The sequence below is a fragment of the Schistocerca serialis genome, chromosome 11 (genome assembly GCF_023864345.2).
Source record: "Schistocerca serialis cubense isolate TAMUIC-IGC-003099 chromosome 11, iqSchSeri2.2, whole genome shotgun sequence".
NCBI lineage: Eukaryota > Metazoa > Arthropoda > Insecta > Orthoptera > Acrididae > Schistocerca > Schistocerca serialis.
The window spans coordinates 114,995,263-115,014,946 of record NC_064648.1 but is presented as its reverse complement, the minus strand read 5'-3'; the positions used below and the strand labels follow the sequence as shown (position 1 = coordinate 115,014,946).

The 19,684-nt window shown below is 40.9% G+C and overlaps 1 protein-coding gene across 3 annotated transcripts in view; it reads right to left on the bottom strand.

Annotated features, from left to right (window-relative positions):
• The window catches only part of LOC126426810 (uncharacterized), a 188,268-nt gene that overhangs the window by 60,514 nt on the left and 108,070 nt on the right, over positions 1 to 19,684 (bottom strand). For 2 of the 3 annotated variants that reach the window (XM_050088811.1, XM_050088813.1), the window contains one exon: positions 1,604 to 1,660. The exons of the other annotated variant lie outside the window; for it this stretch is intronic. In XM_050088811.1, coding sequence (XP_049944768.1) covers positions 1,604 to 1,660 — 57 coding nt within the window. The remainder of the gene's footprint in view (positions 1 to 1,603; positions 1,661 to 19,684) is intronic. 3 annotated transcript variants of the gene reach the window in all.

Genomic DNA, 19,684 nt, shown 5'->3' with positions numbered 1-19,684 from the left:
TATATATTGGAATTATAAAAAACAAATACTAAAAAAAAAAAAAGTTGCATAGCGCGAGATTCGATCCGGCGACCTTTGGATTACGAACCCGAGCGCTTACTGCTGCGCCACAACGCTGTAGAGAATTATTAATCGTAGAGAGTATTTCACCGCAACGGTTTCTTTTAACTGTCGATATTCTCGACAACGGCTGAGAAGTGCATCTCGGTGCTTTGCCACATTATACCTCTGGCCATGAGCTTTTATTATGCGCAGTATGAATCAAATCTGAATTTCACAATTGGCGGCCTCCCCTTGTAAGCCGCACTTTTTTTCCGGTTCTTGCCGCATCAACAATTTCCCCATCAACCAGGTGCTGCTTCCTGCAGCACGCATCCTTCATTGGGCCAAAAAGTTGAAAGGTGCGACATGTGGACTATCGGGTGGATGAGAAAAAAAAGTCCACTGAAGTTTCGAGAGCTCCTCTCGGGAAGCCAGACTTGTGAGAGGCCTCGCATTCACACGGAGGAACAGGAGTTCACTCGCATTTTTGTGGCAACAAACGTGCTGAAGTCATTCCTTCAATTTTCTGAGGGTAGCACATAGTTGATTGTTGCACTACGAGGAAGGATATCAAAAACGATAAACCCTTCAGAATCCCGGAAGACCGTCGCCACGACTTTACCAGTTGAGGCAGCAGCTTTTTCTTCGGAGAAGAGGTAGTGTGATGCCACTCCACGGATTGACATTTTGTTTCCGGTTCAAAGTAATAAAGCAACGTTTCATCACCTGTGACAATGCCCGACAAAAAATTGTCACGATCAGCCTCGTAATGCGCAAGCAATTCCACACAAGTTGTTCTTTTGTGCTCTTTACAGTGTTCTGCTGGGCACCGAGAAACCGAGTGGGCACACACCTCCGAGTACCCCAACTGGTGGACGAGTGGATCTGCACGACCGACAAAGACATCCAGTCGAGCAGTGAGGTGTTTGTCTGTGACCTGTCAATCTCCTCAGTTGAGAGTGTCCGCGCATTCGAGCATTGCAGCTGTGCACTGCCGGCCGCCACGTGCGAGATCGGACAGGTTTGCGCAACCTCATAGTGACGATGACAGACACTTTGCCCGACGACACACCACGCTCTCGTTGACTGCCAGCTCTCCGTAGACATCTGCGAGCTCCTACGAGTATGCGATGCTCTCGTTTTCCACAAAATGAAACTGAATGTCAGCTCTCTGCTCTGTTACAGATATCATTTTGAAGACTACATACACGCCGTCACCTATCGGAACTGCACAAAACTGTAGGAGCTGAAGCAGGAATATTCCACAATGTCTCACAACAAATACTGCATTTTTTCAACCAAATTTGTTAAAAAAATGTGTTTCATTACCTATTGAAAGTCCCTCATTTAGCAGCTTCAACTGAAAGTGTCACTGAAACTATTTCACGGCATACATGGACGCACAGACACACTATTATCGTAACAATTTTCATTTATACGAATAAAGAATCAGATGTAAAACAATTGCAAGACCAAACACTGTGAACTGAATAATTTTTATAGCTACATAAATATAAAATAACATAAAAATTGGAAAAAAATATTGTAAGTGTAGACTCACCAAGTCCACGAGGACGGGTTCGCTGGATTCCACATATTCGACATACGATGCATTTGCCTGTAGAAAAAGAGGAAAACTTAACTAACCGACACCTGTCTGTTAAGGTAAAAATACAAACTGTAAAAGTAACCAGTATGTGCTTCCATTACACTACTCGCGTAAGATGGACACCAGGTGATCTATTATTAATGCAGATTAATATACAGTTTCTGATGTTTTTGAGGCACAATTGAAAAGGCTCTGCGAGAGTTATGCAGAGGATATCTACAAAGACAATGGCATACTGAATGATAGTGCAATCAATTCTACAATACTGCTTCATTAGGAAGAAGGAAAAATAACAGACATCAAAGTAATGCAGAGATACACAACAAGGATGACAACAGGTCTGTGAGGAAAGTGTGACAGGTATCTTTAAGCGACTTCAGTCGGAAATGTTCAAAGGAAAGGCAACACTGATCTTACTGTACGACTGAACCGATACTCAACACAGGCTGTGTAAAATTCAACTGTCACCATTGTATATCCCGTTTAGAGAGCACCGGTATAACATCTGTGCTTAGCGTGTGCATAAGGACAGCTGCTTGCCCCTCATTCTGTATGCAGTTGGCATAGGAGAGAAAGTTATTGACACTGGTACACACTACACTCCACCACATGCTGCACAGTCGAATGCAAAGTATCTGCACAGGTGCAGATGGATGGCACATTCTTTCAGATTTCCAGTCTTCACAAGGATGGGAAATCTGAAAACATCCCAGCAGTATCCAGAATGAAATTTTCACTCTGCAGCGGAGCGTGCACTGATATGAAACTTCCTGGCAGATTAAAGCTGTGTGCCAGGCTGAGACACAAACTCAGGACCTTTGCCTTTTGTGGACAAGTGCTCAGGACCTTTGCCTTTTGTGGACAAGTGCTCTACCGACAGCTACCAGAGCATGACTCATTACCTGCCCTCACTGGTTCACGCTTTCACGAAAGGCAAAGGTCTCGAGTTCAAATCTGGGCCCAGCAAACAGTTTTAATCTGCCAGGCAATTTCCTATCAGCACACACTCCGTCGCAGAGCAAAAATTTCATTCTGGAAAAGTCCCCCATGTTGTGGCAAAGCTATGTCTCTGCAATATTGTTTCTTCCACGAATGCTAGTCTTGCAAGATCCGCAGGAGTGCTTTTGAGAAGTTTGGGAGGTAGAAGATGAGGTGCCTGGCGGAAGTAAAGCTGTGAGGACAGGTTGTGAGACGGGGTCAGGTAGCTCAGTCGGCAGAGCACTTGCCTGCGAAAGGCAAAGGCCCGAGTCCGAGTCTCAGCCTAGCACACAGTTTTAATCTTCCAGGAAGTTTCATTTCATTCCAGCAGTATATTCATAGCAGTAACACCCCCCAACGCCCCCCCCCCCCCCCCTCCCGCACCTCACCACGATTCTTTAAACAATCCAAGTCCATATTTTAAGAAAAGATAGTTTTTTGCACATCTTACTGATTATAACATCATGTCTCGAGAACTGCATGTTGTACAATGATGTAATTTTGCAGGATACATTCAATAAAAATGGTAGTTGCTACTCACCATATGGTGGGGATGCTGAGTCGCAGATAGGGCAATAAAAAGACTGTCAGAAAGTGAGCTTTCAGCTAACAAGGCCTTTCTTGCAAACAGACAAAACACACACACACACACACACGAGACCATAGCCTCTGGCAGCTGAAGGCAGACTGGCTTCAGCTACCAGAGACTGTGGTCTTGTGTGAGTGAGTTTCATTTGCATGAGAGTGTGCGTTCGCATGTGTTATCTATTTTTGACAAAGGTCTTGTTGGCCAAAAGCTCACTTTCCGATATTCTTTTCGTAGTGCCTACCTGCAGCTCAGCATCTCTACTATATGGTGAGAGTAGCACCTATCCTTTCCATAACTGTTACATTCCATCCTGGATTTTCCAGATACATTCAACTGCATATGGGGATACTGTCTGCAAAATTTGTTACAGGTAAAATTTGGCGTGTGTGTGTGTGTGTGTGTGTGTGTGTGTGTGTGTGTGTGGCTGAGTGCGTGGGTGGTAAGGTGAGGGGAAGATGGGGGTTGGGGGGGGGATTGTCAGAAAGAAAATGTTTGGAAAAGGTTTGAAATTATGTGCAAAGTTCACTGGAAGTTGCCAAGTCCTCTCATTTTCAAATAATGGATGAATAAAATGAGGGTACTTTGGGTGCTGTGAATTTCACTGAATCAGGACATACACAAAGCATCCACCTTCTGTACTTGACCTGTTGTGTTAAACCTTTAACATAAGATTAACTTCTTAAAGAGTAGATTAAGACAGCATTTAAAATTTTTAATTCAGTCAACAACATGTATAGTATTTTTGTTGCCCCTGGAAGCCATTAGATACACTGAGACTGCGCACTGTTTTGTAATATTGACAATCAGATTTACAAACGAAGATGGACAAGTTTCAGTTAGTTCTCGGAAAATAATGTGACAAAATCTCTAAAAGCCAAGTAGTCAGCAGTTACCTCCAGACTGTTCTGTTCGTGTGGAATCAGGTGCATCAGAAAGAATATTTTGTGCACATTTCTCATAACCTGGATGAAAGCACAAATTTCAAAGAGCGAGCATAAAGGAAGGGAAAATAAAGAAGTTGACGGTATTAATACTAATTAATAGACGAACAACACATAAGCAAGAACTGTCCAGTAATTTAAAGTACTAATTTGCATGCTCTGTTTGCCTTTGCATGTGCAAAGGAAATGTCTTCCTTCTTAAATCTGTACACTGACACTACAGGCCGAAAGCTGTGGAGCAAAGAGTATCAGAGAAGCAACTGTTCTGTTCCAGAAACAAGACATTCTCCTTCTCATTCACTATTGGAAAATTTTAAGTGGCACAGTAAAACTCTCATTCTTCTGTACACATGATATGGAGGAGAAATAACAAAATGTTCATTTCTTTTGCAAAACTCAATTTTTATGGAAAAAATACATGTTGCTGTTTTGCAATGTTGTGCAATTAGGGCCCAATTTTTAGAAAGGAAGTATTCCATTTTTGGATTTTTCCTAAATATTAAATTTCTTTAAGCACGATACCGTACTCTTCCACACAATCTGTGCATAAACTATACATTTAGGGTCAGTCCATACTAGTCAATAACCAACTTGATTCTGATATACAGGTCTTTGTGGCACACACTGTGGGGCCTTTGTGTTTCATTGCTCAAATACACTGTTCTGCTGAGCCCCTCATTTTTCTGCTTCCAGATGCTCTTGTTTCCACAATACTTCTTCCAAGTGAAGTTGTAATTCTGATTAATTCATTGTTTGCTGATGAGGTACTGTATATCTGTGGATAGACTCTAAAGATGACATCCAAGATCAAATAAACATCTGGCCAAAAGCAGCTGCAGTAAGAGGTCTGTTAAAAAATTCTGGAACTTCGTCCACAAAATTTTTCTACGCTTAAATTTTACTTATTGTGCATGGTCTCCTTTGAACTACTCTCCTCCACAATTGATACACTGCTCTCGACACTGTCTCGACTTCCGGAAGCAGTCTCGATACGTACATCTCTTGCCGGAATGCATGAAGCACCATCTGCAAAGTTCCTTTTATCTTGTCAATCATTGTAAATCTTTGTCCTGTCGATAGGGTTTTCAACTTTAGAAATAAAACAAAATCTGCAAGGCATGCAGGTGCATTAACGGGATGCAAAAGCCACAAACTGTCTCACCACATTTCAGTCTGCTCTCACACTTTCTCGTAGGCATCACACCACTGATTAACAGTTTGTCCCTGTGGCACGAATTCATGATAGAATAATCCTTCAATGTCAGAGAAAACTATCAGCACGGTTTTAACATTTGATCTGACCTGACAAGCTTTTTTTGACCTCGGAGAACCTTTCCTGAACCACTGTGAAGATTGAACCTCTGTCTCAACATCATAACCGTAGACCCGTGTCTCATCACCAGTTATGATTCTCTTAAACAACATCTTGTTCTCATTTGCACGATCCATACGCTCTTCACAGATTGCGAGGCAAAGGTCTTTCTGGTCTCAACTCACGAGTCGTGGCACAAACTTGGCAGCAACGCGATGCATTCCAAAATGCCGTGTCAGGATTTCATGACATGATCCAACCGATATACACAAATGATCTTTTGGATGACTTCGGAAGTTCACTGAGGCTTTTTGTGGATGATGCTGTAGTATATCGAGAGGTTGTAACAATGGAAAATTGTACTGAAATGCAGGAGGATCTGCAACGAGTTGACGCATGGTGCAGGGAATGGCAATTAAATCTCAATGTAGACAAGTGTAATGTGCTGCGAATACATAGAAAGAAAGATCCTTTATCATTTAGCTACAAAATAGCAGGTCAGCAACTGGAAGCAGTTAATTCCATAAATTATCTGGAAGTATGCATTAGGAGTGATTTAAAATGGAATGATCATATAAAGTTGATCGTTGGTAAAGCAGATGCCAGACTGAGATTCATTGGACAAATCCTAAGGAAATGCAATCCGAAAACAAAGGAAGTAGGTTACAGTACGCTTGTTCGCCCACTGCTTGAATACTGCTCAGCAGTGTGGGATCCGTATAGGGTTGATGGAAGAGACGGAAAAGATCCGATGGAGAGCAGCGCACTTCGTTACAGAATCATTTAGTAATCGCGAAATTGTTACAGAGATGATAGATAAACTCCAGAGGAAGACTCTGCAGGAGAGATGTTCAGTAGCTCAGTACGGGCTTTTGTTGAAATTTTGAGAACATATCTTCACCGAGGAATCGAGCAGTATATTGCTCCCTGCTACGTATATCTCGCGAAGAGACCATGAGGATAAAATCAGAGAGATTAGAGCTCACACAGAGGCATACCGACAATATTTCTTTCCATGAACCATACGAGACTGGAATAGAAGGGAGAACCGACAGAGGTACTCAAAGTACCCTCTGCCACACACCGTCAGGTGGCTTGCGGAGTATGGATGTAGATGTAGATATGTTACAGTCCTCTGCAACCTCTCTGACAGTCAGGCTTCAATTGGCATGCACAATTTCATTGACGTTCCTGACAACTGTCATCGGTAGACATCGAAGGGCGTCCTAAATGGGGGTCATCTGTAACATCCGTCTGGCCATTTTTAAACTGTGAGAACCATTTGTAATACTGAGTATGGCTTCATCACTCATCACTGTATGCTTCTTGGATCATTTGATGGGTGTCTGAAAAGATTTTCTTGTGTTTCACACAAAATTTAATCCAGATGCTTTGTTCCTCCAACTCTGCCATCTTGAAATACGCAAAACTGTGCGATACAATTTTCTACTCGATGCAGCACTTAACAATAACTGACAGGCATACAACAATGAAACTTGTGGCAGTTACACATTAAACTCTGGCACGTACAGGGATGCCACCCACATTTCGCTCCAACACACCATTGGCACGAAATTTCAAACATTCGATAATTTTTTGAACAGACCTTGTATACGATTTCATTTTCTGCCAGAATAAAAGTGAGATGATGATCATGAAAAGATGGAAAACCCATGTGACACATTGAAATGGATGGGTATCATCTACAGATGAGCCATATGTCAAATATCATGGTAGTGTTACCTCTGATACTGGTTCTCTAGACAAAAGAAATCACTCACAAGATTCAAGTAACTTCTATCAAACTATTAAATACCTAACAGAGAACAAGAAATTATCACTAAAACATAGGAGTGTCATCTATGAAACCTATTACATGTCCAATCTGACATGTGGTTGTGGAACACAGCCCATGAGAAGTAAAGACACAGGCAGATAGAATCCAGAATGAGGAAATCCAAAAACAGGTTCCAGAAAAATAGCCTTTTAGGGACTGAGATAGTATGGAGATAAGTGACAAATGGATGTTAACAGGCTACCAAGACTATGTATTAACTGAAACTTGGAGACAAAAGACCAAGAAGAAGACCCAGACAAGGATGTGGTGAAATTGGACATCAAGGAGAGAGAACATACGTAGGACAGCATCAAAGAAAGAGAGACGTTTAAGGGCCGTAACTGATGGAGGTGGTTTGCTGATCCATCGCATAAGAGGGAATGAAGTGGGATATAACGATGATGATATCAGGAATATGATCTATGACATATTTTGTTCCTTAATAGTATTTTGTATCTCACACACAGTTCCCTAACGCTGTGCCAATTAAGATGCACAGACCCTGCCTGGCCTGTCAATGGAAATATACTTCCTCTCAGATTTATCACACCACTGCAACTGTAATTTATGCAAGTCCCCTGCAAATGTTGATGCCTAATTAACTATCTTACCACCCTCAACTAACCACAGAAACTTGTGCACCATTCATGTTCTGTTTTCTGCATTTCCATCACACCTGGTATTTTACACCTTTGAATTCAGTTTCTTCTAATAGTACCTAGAACAAGTATGCCCTTTGGTGCAGTTACTTTAAAAAAAGAACTGATATAAAGTAATAATTAAAAGACAGATGATAATTCTGATATCTTGAAATATCCCTCACCAGGCATACAACTACACACATCAAAAAAGGTTTTTCCATCACCTCGGTTCGAAGAGTTCTGGAACCTGTACAGAAAATTGGAATAGAGATCAACATAAACATCATTTCCGCCCTTTTTATTGCTAATGAAAACCACACATCGCATGTTGTACCACCAAAGTGAAACCTACAGAGGTGGTGGTCCAGATCGCTGTACGCACCGGTACCTCTAATACCCAGGAACACGTCCTCTTGCACTGATGTATGCCTGTATTCATTGTGGCATACTACCCACAAGTTCATCAAGGCACTGTTGGTCCAGATTGTCCCACTCCTCAACGGCAATTTGGTGTAGATCCCACAGAGTGGTTGGTGGGTCACGTCATCCATTAACAGCCCTTTTCAATCAATCCCAGGCATGGTCGATAGGGTTCATGTCTGGAGAACATGCTGGCTACGCTAGTCGAGTGATGTCATTATCCTGAAGGAAGTCATTCACAAGACGTGCATGATGGTGGCACGAATTGTCGTCCATGAAGACGTTATGGTGCCTTCCATGATCACCAGAAGCGTACATCGGCCCAACATAATGCCATCCCCAAACAGCAGAGAATCTCCACCTTGCTGCACTTGCTCAAGGCATTCAGCCTGACTGGATTGCCTCCAAACACGTCTCTGACAATTGTCTGGTTGAAAGTATATGCGACACTTATCGGTGAAGAGAACATGATGCCAATCCTGAGTGGTCCATTCAGCAAGTTGTTGGGCCCTTCTGCACCTTGCTGCATGGTGTCGTGGTTGCAAAGAAGGACCTCGCAATGGATGTCTGGAGTGAAGTTACACATCCTGCAGCCTATTGCGCACAGTTTGAGTCGTAACATGACGTCCTCTGGCTGGACGAAAAGCATTATTCAACATGGTGGCATTGTTGTCAGGGTTCCCCCGAGCCATAATCCATAGGTAGCGGTCATCCACTGCAGTAGTAGCCCTTGGGCGGCCAGAGCGAGGCATGTCATCGACTGTATCTCCTCCATGTCCGAACAACACCACTTTGGTTCACTCTGAGATGCCTGGACACTCCCCTTGTTGAGAACCCTTCCTGGCTCAAAGTAACAATGCGGATGCGATCGAATCATGGTATTGACCGTCTAGGCATGGTTGAACTACAGACAACATGTGCTGTGTACCTCCTTCCTGGTGGAATGACTGGAACTGATTGGCTGTTGGATCCCTCCGTCTAATATGCGCTGCTCATGCATGGTTGTTTACATCTTTGGGCTGGTTTAGTGAGATCTCTGAACAGTCAAAGGGACTGTACCTGTGATACAATATCCACAGTCAATGTCTATCTTCAGGACTTCTGGAAACCGGTGTAATGCAAAATTTTTTTTGATGTGTGTATATTTGAGAAACTCCCCCCCCCCCTCCCCCCCCCCCCCCCCCCCCCCCCCACATCTGGCCCTCCTTTTCTTACAATGTTTTCTGTGCCTCTCTCATCCACAAACTTGAAATCAAACTCTGATATACCACTAAGCACAAAGATCTTATATACCACTCATGCAGTTTGTTTGGCATATACCATTTCACACTGTTAGGAGATTCTCGTGAGCACACTTGTTCCTCAACAGCCAGAAATCGATTGTGTGGAATAAAACCTACGAAGTGAGATACAATCAGAACGGTCACTGAGAAGTTTTTGCTGGTGTCCATTTGTACACTGTACAGATTTGTTTGATCCCTAACCATTTGCATAATTTCGCCTGTAAATAAGTACTAGAAAACCAGACTGGGGTGTCTAACTCTAGAGTAACTGTTGGCAAGACTGTACTAGCGACAAACAACAACTGTGTTTCATTTAAAATTAACCCTTGTTTAATGTAGAGAATGTCTTTGTTAGAAATACATTCAGGAGTGAACACTGAATTCTACTGAGATTCTCCAGCCTGCTCACGACAGGAATCATATTCAATTTTTCCAGCTTCCACTAAATAATCAAAATGTCTCATAATTTTCATCATTTGTTTAATGAGCTGTTTCATCGTCTGAAGCAAACTGTGGCAAGCAAGAAGAATCTTCAGATCTAACAGATCTGTGATCATCTGACAAATTCACACTATCTTCACTTCCCTCCCAGCTGTTCCGAAGATCCTTGATTTCGTGGAGTGTTACGCTTCTAGCCATTCTGCAAAATGAATACCCACAGTGGCTACATTACTAAGAAAAATGAAGTTTGTTATAACATCAAGTGTCTAGTTGGTTTACAGTGACAGTATTTGCACAAACGTGCATTTCTGGAACAAAGAAATAATTTCCCTTACATATGTAAAACAGAATAATTTAACAAATAAAACAAGCTCATTTAATAAAACGGAAGTGTACATGTTAAATAACATACAAGTTTTGTCTTATATAACACTTCTTTCCGATTCAGATGCTCGTGTGTCCTTGTGTGTGTGTGTGTGTGTGTGTGTGTGTGTGTGTGTGTGTGCCCGCGTGCTGTGTTTTTCTAAATCTGATGAAGGACTTTATCCGATAGCTTGGCCTACCTTATTTACCTGTCCACCACTCAACACCTCCTCTATGTGGTAAGCAGCAATTTAGCCTATTTCATATTTGTTACGATTTATTATTGTTGTCTGTAAAAGAAATTAAGAGAAAAGGGTCAAAATGTATCGTTAAAACAGTCAGTTATCTATTGTCTGTGGACAATATATGAACCAAAATTTTAGGATTTAATATTTCATGCATTAAGCTGAAATACCAAAATATGGGAAATCTTTACTGACTCTCTGAACGTCAAGGTGATGATCAATTATTACACACTACCGATGCCAGTACTGTCAGTGCTGATTCATAGGTACTCTGCTTCCTTTTGCTTAGCATGTAAAATTTGCTGTTGGATGTAGCTAGAGTGCCCATTATTATGTTGAACATTTCAGTTTACATATATGGCTTTTGAGTGTCACTGGAGTGAAATTTTGATGATCGATAACTCTGCTACTGCGTCATCTGTTTGTTGACATTGTGCTCCATAGCAATAGTTTACATTTTGTTATTTCATCTAACAGTGTTGTTTTTCCATAGAATTGTTATTCAATATTTTTCTTTTTTGAGTAAATGTTTCCAGCTCGTTTACAAGGCTCGTCCACAAAGTAAGTTCCATTTCTATTTCTATCCGCGGCAGCACTACGATCGCAGTTCCCAGCATGTGCGGCAGTTACTCTGACTCAAGGAGAAGACACGTACGCCAGTTTCAGATCGCTGCTGCCGACGTGTGCTTTGTAGTGCTTCTTTATAATGTCAGCCGTAATTGAAAATGCCGCCGCGTGCGAAATCAGATCTGTGATTCATTTTCTAAATGCAAAAAAAGGTAAACCAAAGGAAATTCATTGACAAATCTGCGAGGTTTATGGACAAAATGCTATTGGAGATTCAATGGTTAGGAGCTCGGTCAGACTGTTCAATGAAGAACGGGATCAAGTGCACAATGAAGAACGAAGTGGACACCCGTCTGTGGTTACTGATGAATTTGTTCACACAATTGAAGAGAAGATTAAGCACAACCATAAGTTTACACTTAGTGCCCTTGCTATGGAAGTTCCGCAAATCTCACCATCACTAATTCATGAAATTCTTACTGAAAAACTGAAATTTCGAAAACTTTGCTCATGCTGGGCACCCAACATTCTTACTTAATAACGCAAAACAACAGGTGGGCAGTGCACTTCAGTTTCTGAAATGCTACAATGAAGAAGGTGATGGTTTTCTTTCTCGAATAGTCATGGGGGAAGAAACTTGGGTACTGTACAACACCCCTGAAACAAAACAACAATCAATGGAATGTACGCACACCGCAGCCGAAACGACGGTTAAGCCTAAGCAAATCTTGACACTTCGAAAAGTCATGTGCACCATTTTTTGGGACAGAAAAGGCATTTTGCTGATTGATTTCTTACCACGAGGCCAAACAATCAATGCACGCGGTTCCAACGAGACCATTACGAAATTGCGCCGCGCAATACAGAACAAGTGCCGAAGATTACTGTCAAAAGGTGGTGTTTTTTTCCACGATAATGCCCGACCTCACACGGTGAGTGTGACCAAACAACTCTTACGGGAATTTAACTGTGATGCGTTTGATCATCCTCTGTACAACCTGGACCACGCTCCTAGAGACTTTCATCTCTTCTCACACCTAAAATCCTTCCTTGGTGATCAACACTTCAACAATGATGACAGGCTGAAAGAACATGTTACCACACGGTTGAATACACAGGTGGCAACCTTCTATGAAGAAGGCATACGAAAACTTGTGCCTCACTATGACAAGTGCCTACAAAATTTCGGAAGCTATGTAGAAAAGTAAAAGACAGTTGTAGATTTTTGTACAATAACTATTTTTTCTGTATCTGTACATATTTGTTTTTCTGAAAGTATTTGTATGGAGTGTAGCCATCTATGGAAGTGAAACATGGACGATAAATAGTTTGGACAAGAAAATAGAAGCTTTCGAAATGTGGTGCTACAGAAGAATGCTGAAGATTAGATGGGTAGATCACATAACTAATGAGGAGGTATTGAATAGAATTGGGAAGAAGAGGAGTTTGTGGCACAACTTGCCAAAAAGAAGGGTTCGGTTGGTAGGACATGTTCTGAGGCATCAAGGGATCACCAATTTTGTATTGGAGGGCAGTGTGGAGGGTAAAAATCGTAGAGGGAGACCAAGAGATGAATACACTAAGCAGATTCAGAAGGATGTAGGTTGCAGTAGGTACTGGGAGATGAAGAAGCTTGCATAGGATAGAGTAGATTTGAGAGCTGCACAAACCAGTCTCAGGACTGAAGACCACAACAACAACATATTTGTTTTATATAACCAAATGGATCTTACTTTGTGGATGACTCTCGTATTTCATTTACTTCTACAATTTATTTTTTTAAGAACGTGAGCAACAATGAAATTCATACGTTACTGGAAACTGGTAGTGACACAGGGTATTTCAGTGAAAGTAGCAGGAATTCAGAAAGTCACAGTGAAGTTCTTGCAGGTGTAGTGACTGAAAGCGAAGACAGAAAATGGAAGACACACAGTACATTGAAGTGACTGCACCTGAAACACTACATCTATTTTCATGAGTTGGCTGTGCCACCAATCCACCGGTGGGACCTTCTGCTATTGAATATATCAATTTATTTTTCACCGCAGCTTTACTTCAACTAATTGTCACTGAAACAAATCACACCACTAAGCAATTTATATCTTAACATGCTGCTACTTTGTCCAGCCTATACGAAAAATAGAAGAATGTCACAATAGCTGAGGTAAGAGGTTTCATAGTATGCTTACTGCATATGGGACTCAACAAACGCCTATGTTTTCATACCAGAGCACAAAACCTTCTAAGGCATTTCTATGTTTTGGCAAAATGTATTCCGTTCCAACACATAATTGTTAGGTGATAGAGAACAGCAAATATTCAGCAGACTGTTATGGACTGTCCAATTGCAGGGTGTTCCATTTATCTCATGACCGTCTGCCCGGGGTATTGCAGGCCGGCCATGAAAACTGTGCCTGCTGGTTAAATGGGTCCCACAGGACGGCACTATGCTACCCCCTCCCCCCCCCCCCCCCTTTTTTGTGGGTTTTAGCCTGATGGTCGTACAGACATGCGCGCCTTGTCGTCCAGTGTCATTTGCATAGTGAAACACGCATCAAGAATGTAATAGTGAAGTTTGCAAATGCAACAAGGGCAAGAGTGAATTATTCAATTCCACAAAGAGTGTTTGTTTACGATTCGTCTGTACGTACAGAGTCTGCAACTTCTGTTCAGAGATTGTTTGAACAGAAGTTTCCAGGTGTTCGAGTTCCTAGTGTGTTGTGGTTCAGAAATTAGTGAATAAATTTTGTGAAACGGGAACTGTTCAGGACCTGTTGTGTGCTTCATGAGGAGCCCCTTCACGATCAGAAAATAGGGGTGTGGTGCACAGTTAGTTACGACAGAATAATAGGCCCAATTTATTTTGATGACACAGTTACAAGTGAAAGACGTGTGCAAAACATTTTGTGACTGTTTTTTAAAGAAATGGGTGGAAGAAAATGAAGCTTCGCATTTTTTCAAAAGGATTCGGAAAGGCTCATACGGCCCGTGTTTCTTTGAATGCACTTCACGATGTGTTCAATGAAAGAGTGATTAGTAACAATATCTGGCCCACTGGAAGTCCCGAGTTAACTACGAGCGATTTTTATTTGTGGGGTGCACTGTAGGACTAAGTGTTCATAACAAATCCTCACATGATAGAGGAACTAAAGGATAACATCTGTGAATTCAATATCTCAGAAGGAATTATACAATGTGACTAATAATTTCTTGGGTAGAAGTAAGAAATGCATGGAAAATAATGGCAGGCAGTTCCAGCATCTCCTTGCGTGACACGAGTGAGCACAAAATTTATCTGCTTATATTTTAAATGGACTCATGTCATACTGCAGCAGTAGATGGGTGAGACGGCATCCGATCACCGGGCCACAGAGTGCTCACTGCCCAGCATCTACTACACCACACAGGCAGTCATCAGATAAATGGAACACCCCGTACTATAATCATTATCTCAGTACATACAATTAAAAATTCAAATTTCTTGTGTCATTTTATTCAGAAATTTGTACAGATTTAATTGACATTAGTGACCTTTCTTTAAATCAAGGTAGAGTTAATTATATGGAAACAAAATCAAATTTATATTGTTTTTCAAAAAATATTTTTTATTTCATCACTTATATGAGGGGGTATCCAAAAAAGCCGGAATTACATTGCCATGTGCAGAGCTTGCGTAGTACGCATTTTCCCACTAGTCGTGTACAGCACAACTCATTGCCAGTTCAGTGCCACCTGTTTAGTCGACCTGGCTCGTTTTAGAGATGGGTCATTCGCAAACTAACGGGTCCAAAGGAACGGTTCACCGAGATGAACGGAAGGAGCGACGAATGAATTCTAAGGACCGGTTTTTCATAGTTCACTTCGGTCATGGCTTTCTACTTGTAGTTCCTGGGAACGGGAAACGGTCGGTCTCACCGCCGCAACAGCACGTCAGCCGGCCTCGTTCCAGCCTCGGTCCCAACCCGTCTGTCTCAGTCTCTGTCTCGCTCGGCCGGACTCGTCCTCCTTCGCGTGGCCACTCGTCACAGTTCCACTGCTGACTGCTCATAGTTAGTACAATACAGGGTTGTTCGTTTTGTTCGCTGCGCACGCCCATTCTAGATCTGTTTCATGCTTTTTTTGAACTCTGACCTTCTGGTTCTTTTCGTATTCTATTCAGCGTCCATGACTGGTAATTAAAATGTATTTTATACTTATGTAAATTACATAAAAATTACGTGGAATGTAATACACACATCTTTTCAGGTAACAAAAAGGCATTTCAGCTTACTTCACTAAGGCCTACTTATAAAAAGGCGAGTTTTTTTGTTATCACATACAAAGGAAGTCGGCACAGTGCACACGAGTGGCCATTTTCTATCCTTTTTTGAGCCAAGGCAAACGACTTACAACTGAATAAAGCCCAAGCTCTATAATTGAGTGTCTGGTGTCACATTTTGTAAAGAGAATACAATAACTTCTACAATATTATTTCAGTGGTAGAGGGTGGTGCACGAAAAATCGGCCCGAGTACTAGACTGCTCACTGTCGCCCACCAATCGTCATCTATTGTTACGAAGTAGTTGTTTGCATTAGCTTATTTGTTATTTCTTTGCTGCCAAATTATTACACGTTTATCTATTCTGCTCGTAGCAGTCAAAAAATTGTGCGTAACTGGCGAGCAGTCTGTACCCGTGGCCGACGTTTCATGTGCCACCTTACATTACTTCACTGTGATCAGCCACATAATGCTACAGTTCACTAAATGAGAGGTTTTGCAGAATCACGAAAATTACTTCAACAAGTGTGTGAGAATTCTGTAATGAATAAAACCTCTGTACTCCAGAGGGGAGGCAAGTGCCCCCTCTTGGCTTCTTCCATCTTCAGTCACCTATGCTACTAATTTTCAATTTTTCATAAGAAGCATATACCACGCACACATGACCGGTGAATGAGTAAAAATAAACGGTTCCCAAAAAAAGAGTGATCACTGGTGAACTAGCTTGTTCTGTCCATCTACAGTGATTTTTTTTGCTAGTGCCTTTTTTTTGGCAGGTTTAAATGAACGACATGCAGCTGTGAAATTTTGTTTTCTACTCACTAAAAATGCTGCTGAAACTGTTTTAAAGTTGAAAACAGTTTATCAATATGATGCTATGGGGAAAAACTCAAGTGTACGAGTGGTCTGCTCGATTTAAAAATGGTGACATGTCGATTGATAACAAATCTCATTCTGGACTTCCATCAACTGCCAGAATTGGTGAAAATATTGAAAAAAATATGAGAGCTTGTACTCTCACATCATTGACAGGCAATTGATCAGCTGTCAGAGATTGTTGGGTTATCTTTGAGTTCAGTTCCTGCAGATCAGACCCAATTTGTGGCAGACTGCAGACTGGTTCTTCCACCACGAGAAGATATCTCTGTTAAGTTTTTGGCTAAAAATGGCATGGTTCCACTACCCCACACACCTTACTCGCATGACCTGGCCCTGTGCAACTTTTTATTATTTCCATGCATGAGAAGGGGCACGAAAGTATGCCGATTGACAATAATAAGAGGTCACGGAAAAAAAATTAGGGTGGCGCTGTCAGCCATTTCTAAATATGATTACAAAAAAATGTTTAGAACAGTGGAAGAACTGGTGGGGCAAATATATTAGTTGAGATAGAGAATATTTTGAAGGGGATAAAGCTGTTTTGTAAACAGTTTGAAAATATATAGCTTTTAAAAAGTAATACCAGTTTTTTTTGGGTACCCCTCGTATAAGCAATTTGCAGTGAATGGCAATCTGGATACACCATAATAAACTACATAGTTTTGTGGAAAGTGGTATGTTTTCATACTTCTATACTGAATGTGGCATCGTATACAGCAATTTAAATAGAACATTGCATGACATAAAAATGTTTGATATTTTTACCATTTACCACTCAAAATCACTAACTGCAAAAGGGTTAAATACTGATGGTGTATTTATCACCTGCAAGATTACTTTTTCCAGTACATCAGGAAAACTGTTATATTCTGGATTCCATTACTGATGTCTACATAGACCACAATACTTCAAGACTTATTCTACAAAATTCAATTGCTGGGTACGCAGCCAGTGGATTTTGTTCACTATAAGTTTACTGCTGTCATACGGTCAAACTGTTTTAATGAAGTGATGAATTCTTTGACAATAGTCTCTGTGTGAAATTTCCATTTTTTCGCAACACTGTTCCTTCAAACACACTCTGTAAATGAGCTCCTTGACCGATTTCTGAGCTGTTATTTTTTTAAAATTTAAATGCAATATTCATATAATGAATAAATTTTACAACATTCAGTATTTTAAAATTAGTTACTTATAAAGTACAACGAAATTAAATTACAATGGGATGTTAAAAATACAGACTTCTCTCGGATATTTGTGAATTCCCCGAGATTTCACTGATTTTTACACATAAAATGTAATTCCCTGAGAACTACAGGTTTTCTGTAAAAATGACCACCCTGGTGTGTGTTCTCTAGCTCGTTAAAGAACTCGTCTGAAAGTTAGAGAATTTTTCGTTCTTTCTTGTCGTCTGCCGACAATTCAAAATGATAGTAGTGTCTGATATTAACAGTATCATCTCAACATCGTTCGTAAAGCCCTAAAAGGCGACCATCATACGAAGAGTGTTGCCTCTGCTTTCATAAAAGCACAGGACACAGGCAATGGTGCTAACGTTGTAAGAGGGGATCTCTACTCCCCTAGTGGTAGTCCACATAGGCCAAGTTTCCTTCTGATAGCCACTATGTAAAGAACCTGCTTCGTGTTCAGCTGCATCGTTCACAAGCATTCAGCATTTCCACTGCAGCCTGTATGTCAGTATTTCACAGAAACTCGGACAATAAGAAGTTCCAACAAAAAGAAAACAGCTTTTGAAACGTGGTGCCACAGAAGAATGCTGAGGATTCGATGGATAGATCGTGTAACTAATGAGGAGGTACTGAATAAGTTTATGGAACAACTTGACTCAAAGAAAGGATCAGTTGGTAACAAGACACATTCTGAGGCTTTAACAAATTGTCAGTCTTTTAATGCAGGGAAGTCTTAGAAGTAAAAATTGTAGAGGGGGACCGAGCGATGGATGAAGTATACAGATTCAAAAGGATGTAGGCTACAGTAGTTATGCAGAGATGAAGAAGGAAGGAAGATTAGGGGTTAACATCCCAACGACATCGATATTATTGGAGATGCAGTGTGAGCTCAGAATGTTCCAAGAACGGAGAAGGAAATCGGCCACGCCCATTCAAAGGAATCATCCCGGAATTTGTCTGGAGCAATTTGGAGAAATCGTGGAAAACTAAATCTGGATGGCCGGATGCAGATTTCAACTGCGGTCCCGCAAATAACAGTCCAGTATGCTGACCACGCCACCTCACTCAGTCAGAGGTGAAGAGACCTGCACGGGTTAAATTGGTATAAAAAGTTGCAATAAACTGGTCTTCAAACTGAAGATAACAGCATTTCAGAAACACAGTTTATCCAGAGTCACATTGCCTCTGTGCAAGTTTCAAAGTTAAATCCTGCACAGAAAGCAAGTAATAATTGTCTCAAATGCAAAGATATCTGGAGATCATAGCAAGTACATGGAATGTTTTCTGGTAATATTTATTCTAGTTACATACACAAAGAGAAGAAAAATGCAGTGCATACATAAAGTTTTCAAATATAAATACTTGGCACAATAGCTGCATGTCACTTCTTTGTTGAAACACAGTTAGTTTCAGTGGAATAACAGACCGTCTTTAGGTGTGTAAAACGTAAAGTGTGGTAAAACGTAAAATGTGGGAAATAGTGCTTTAAGCTGTAAAAGTTACGTACAGGATATCCCCTTGCACTTTATGTACGATATATTTACATAACAGGCATCAAAAGACTTGTCAGGGACATGTTTATTATCTAATGAAGGTTTGTTACCTAATAAAAACTGCTGATGTAACTGGCACTGATAACTGTCTGGGAAGTAGGGACATTTGACTAAATTTCACACGTCATAATCGATGTTTTTGAAAGCCTGCAGCTTCATTCATTATTTAAATAATGAATAATGCACTAGTTACATATTTTTTCATGCTTAGCACGCTGTGTTTCGAGAATTTAATCGTGCAAATAGGTAAATAAGTATTTTGCGTGGTGTTGGAATTTGCATTATTCTGCTCTCTTGCACTGCGGTCATCTTTTTGAGGTTATCAGGTACTGTGTTTCAAAGTATGCTGACCACAAAACCTCACGGGTTAAATTGGTATGAAGAGTTACAATAAACTGGTCTTCAAACTGAAGATAACAGCAACAGCATTTCAGAAACACAGTTTATCCAGAGTTACACTTACTCCGTGCAAGTTTCAAAGTGAAATCCTGCACAGAAAGCAAGTAATAATTGTCTCAAATGTATAACATAACAAA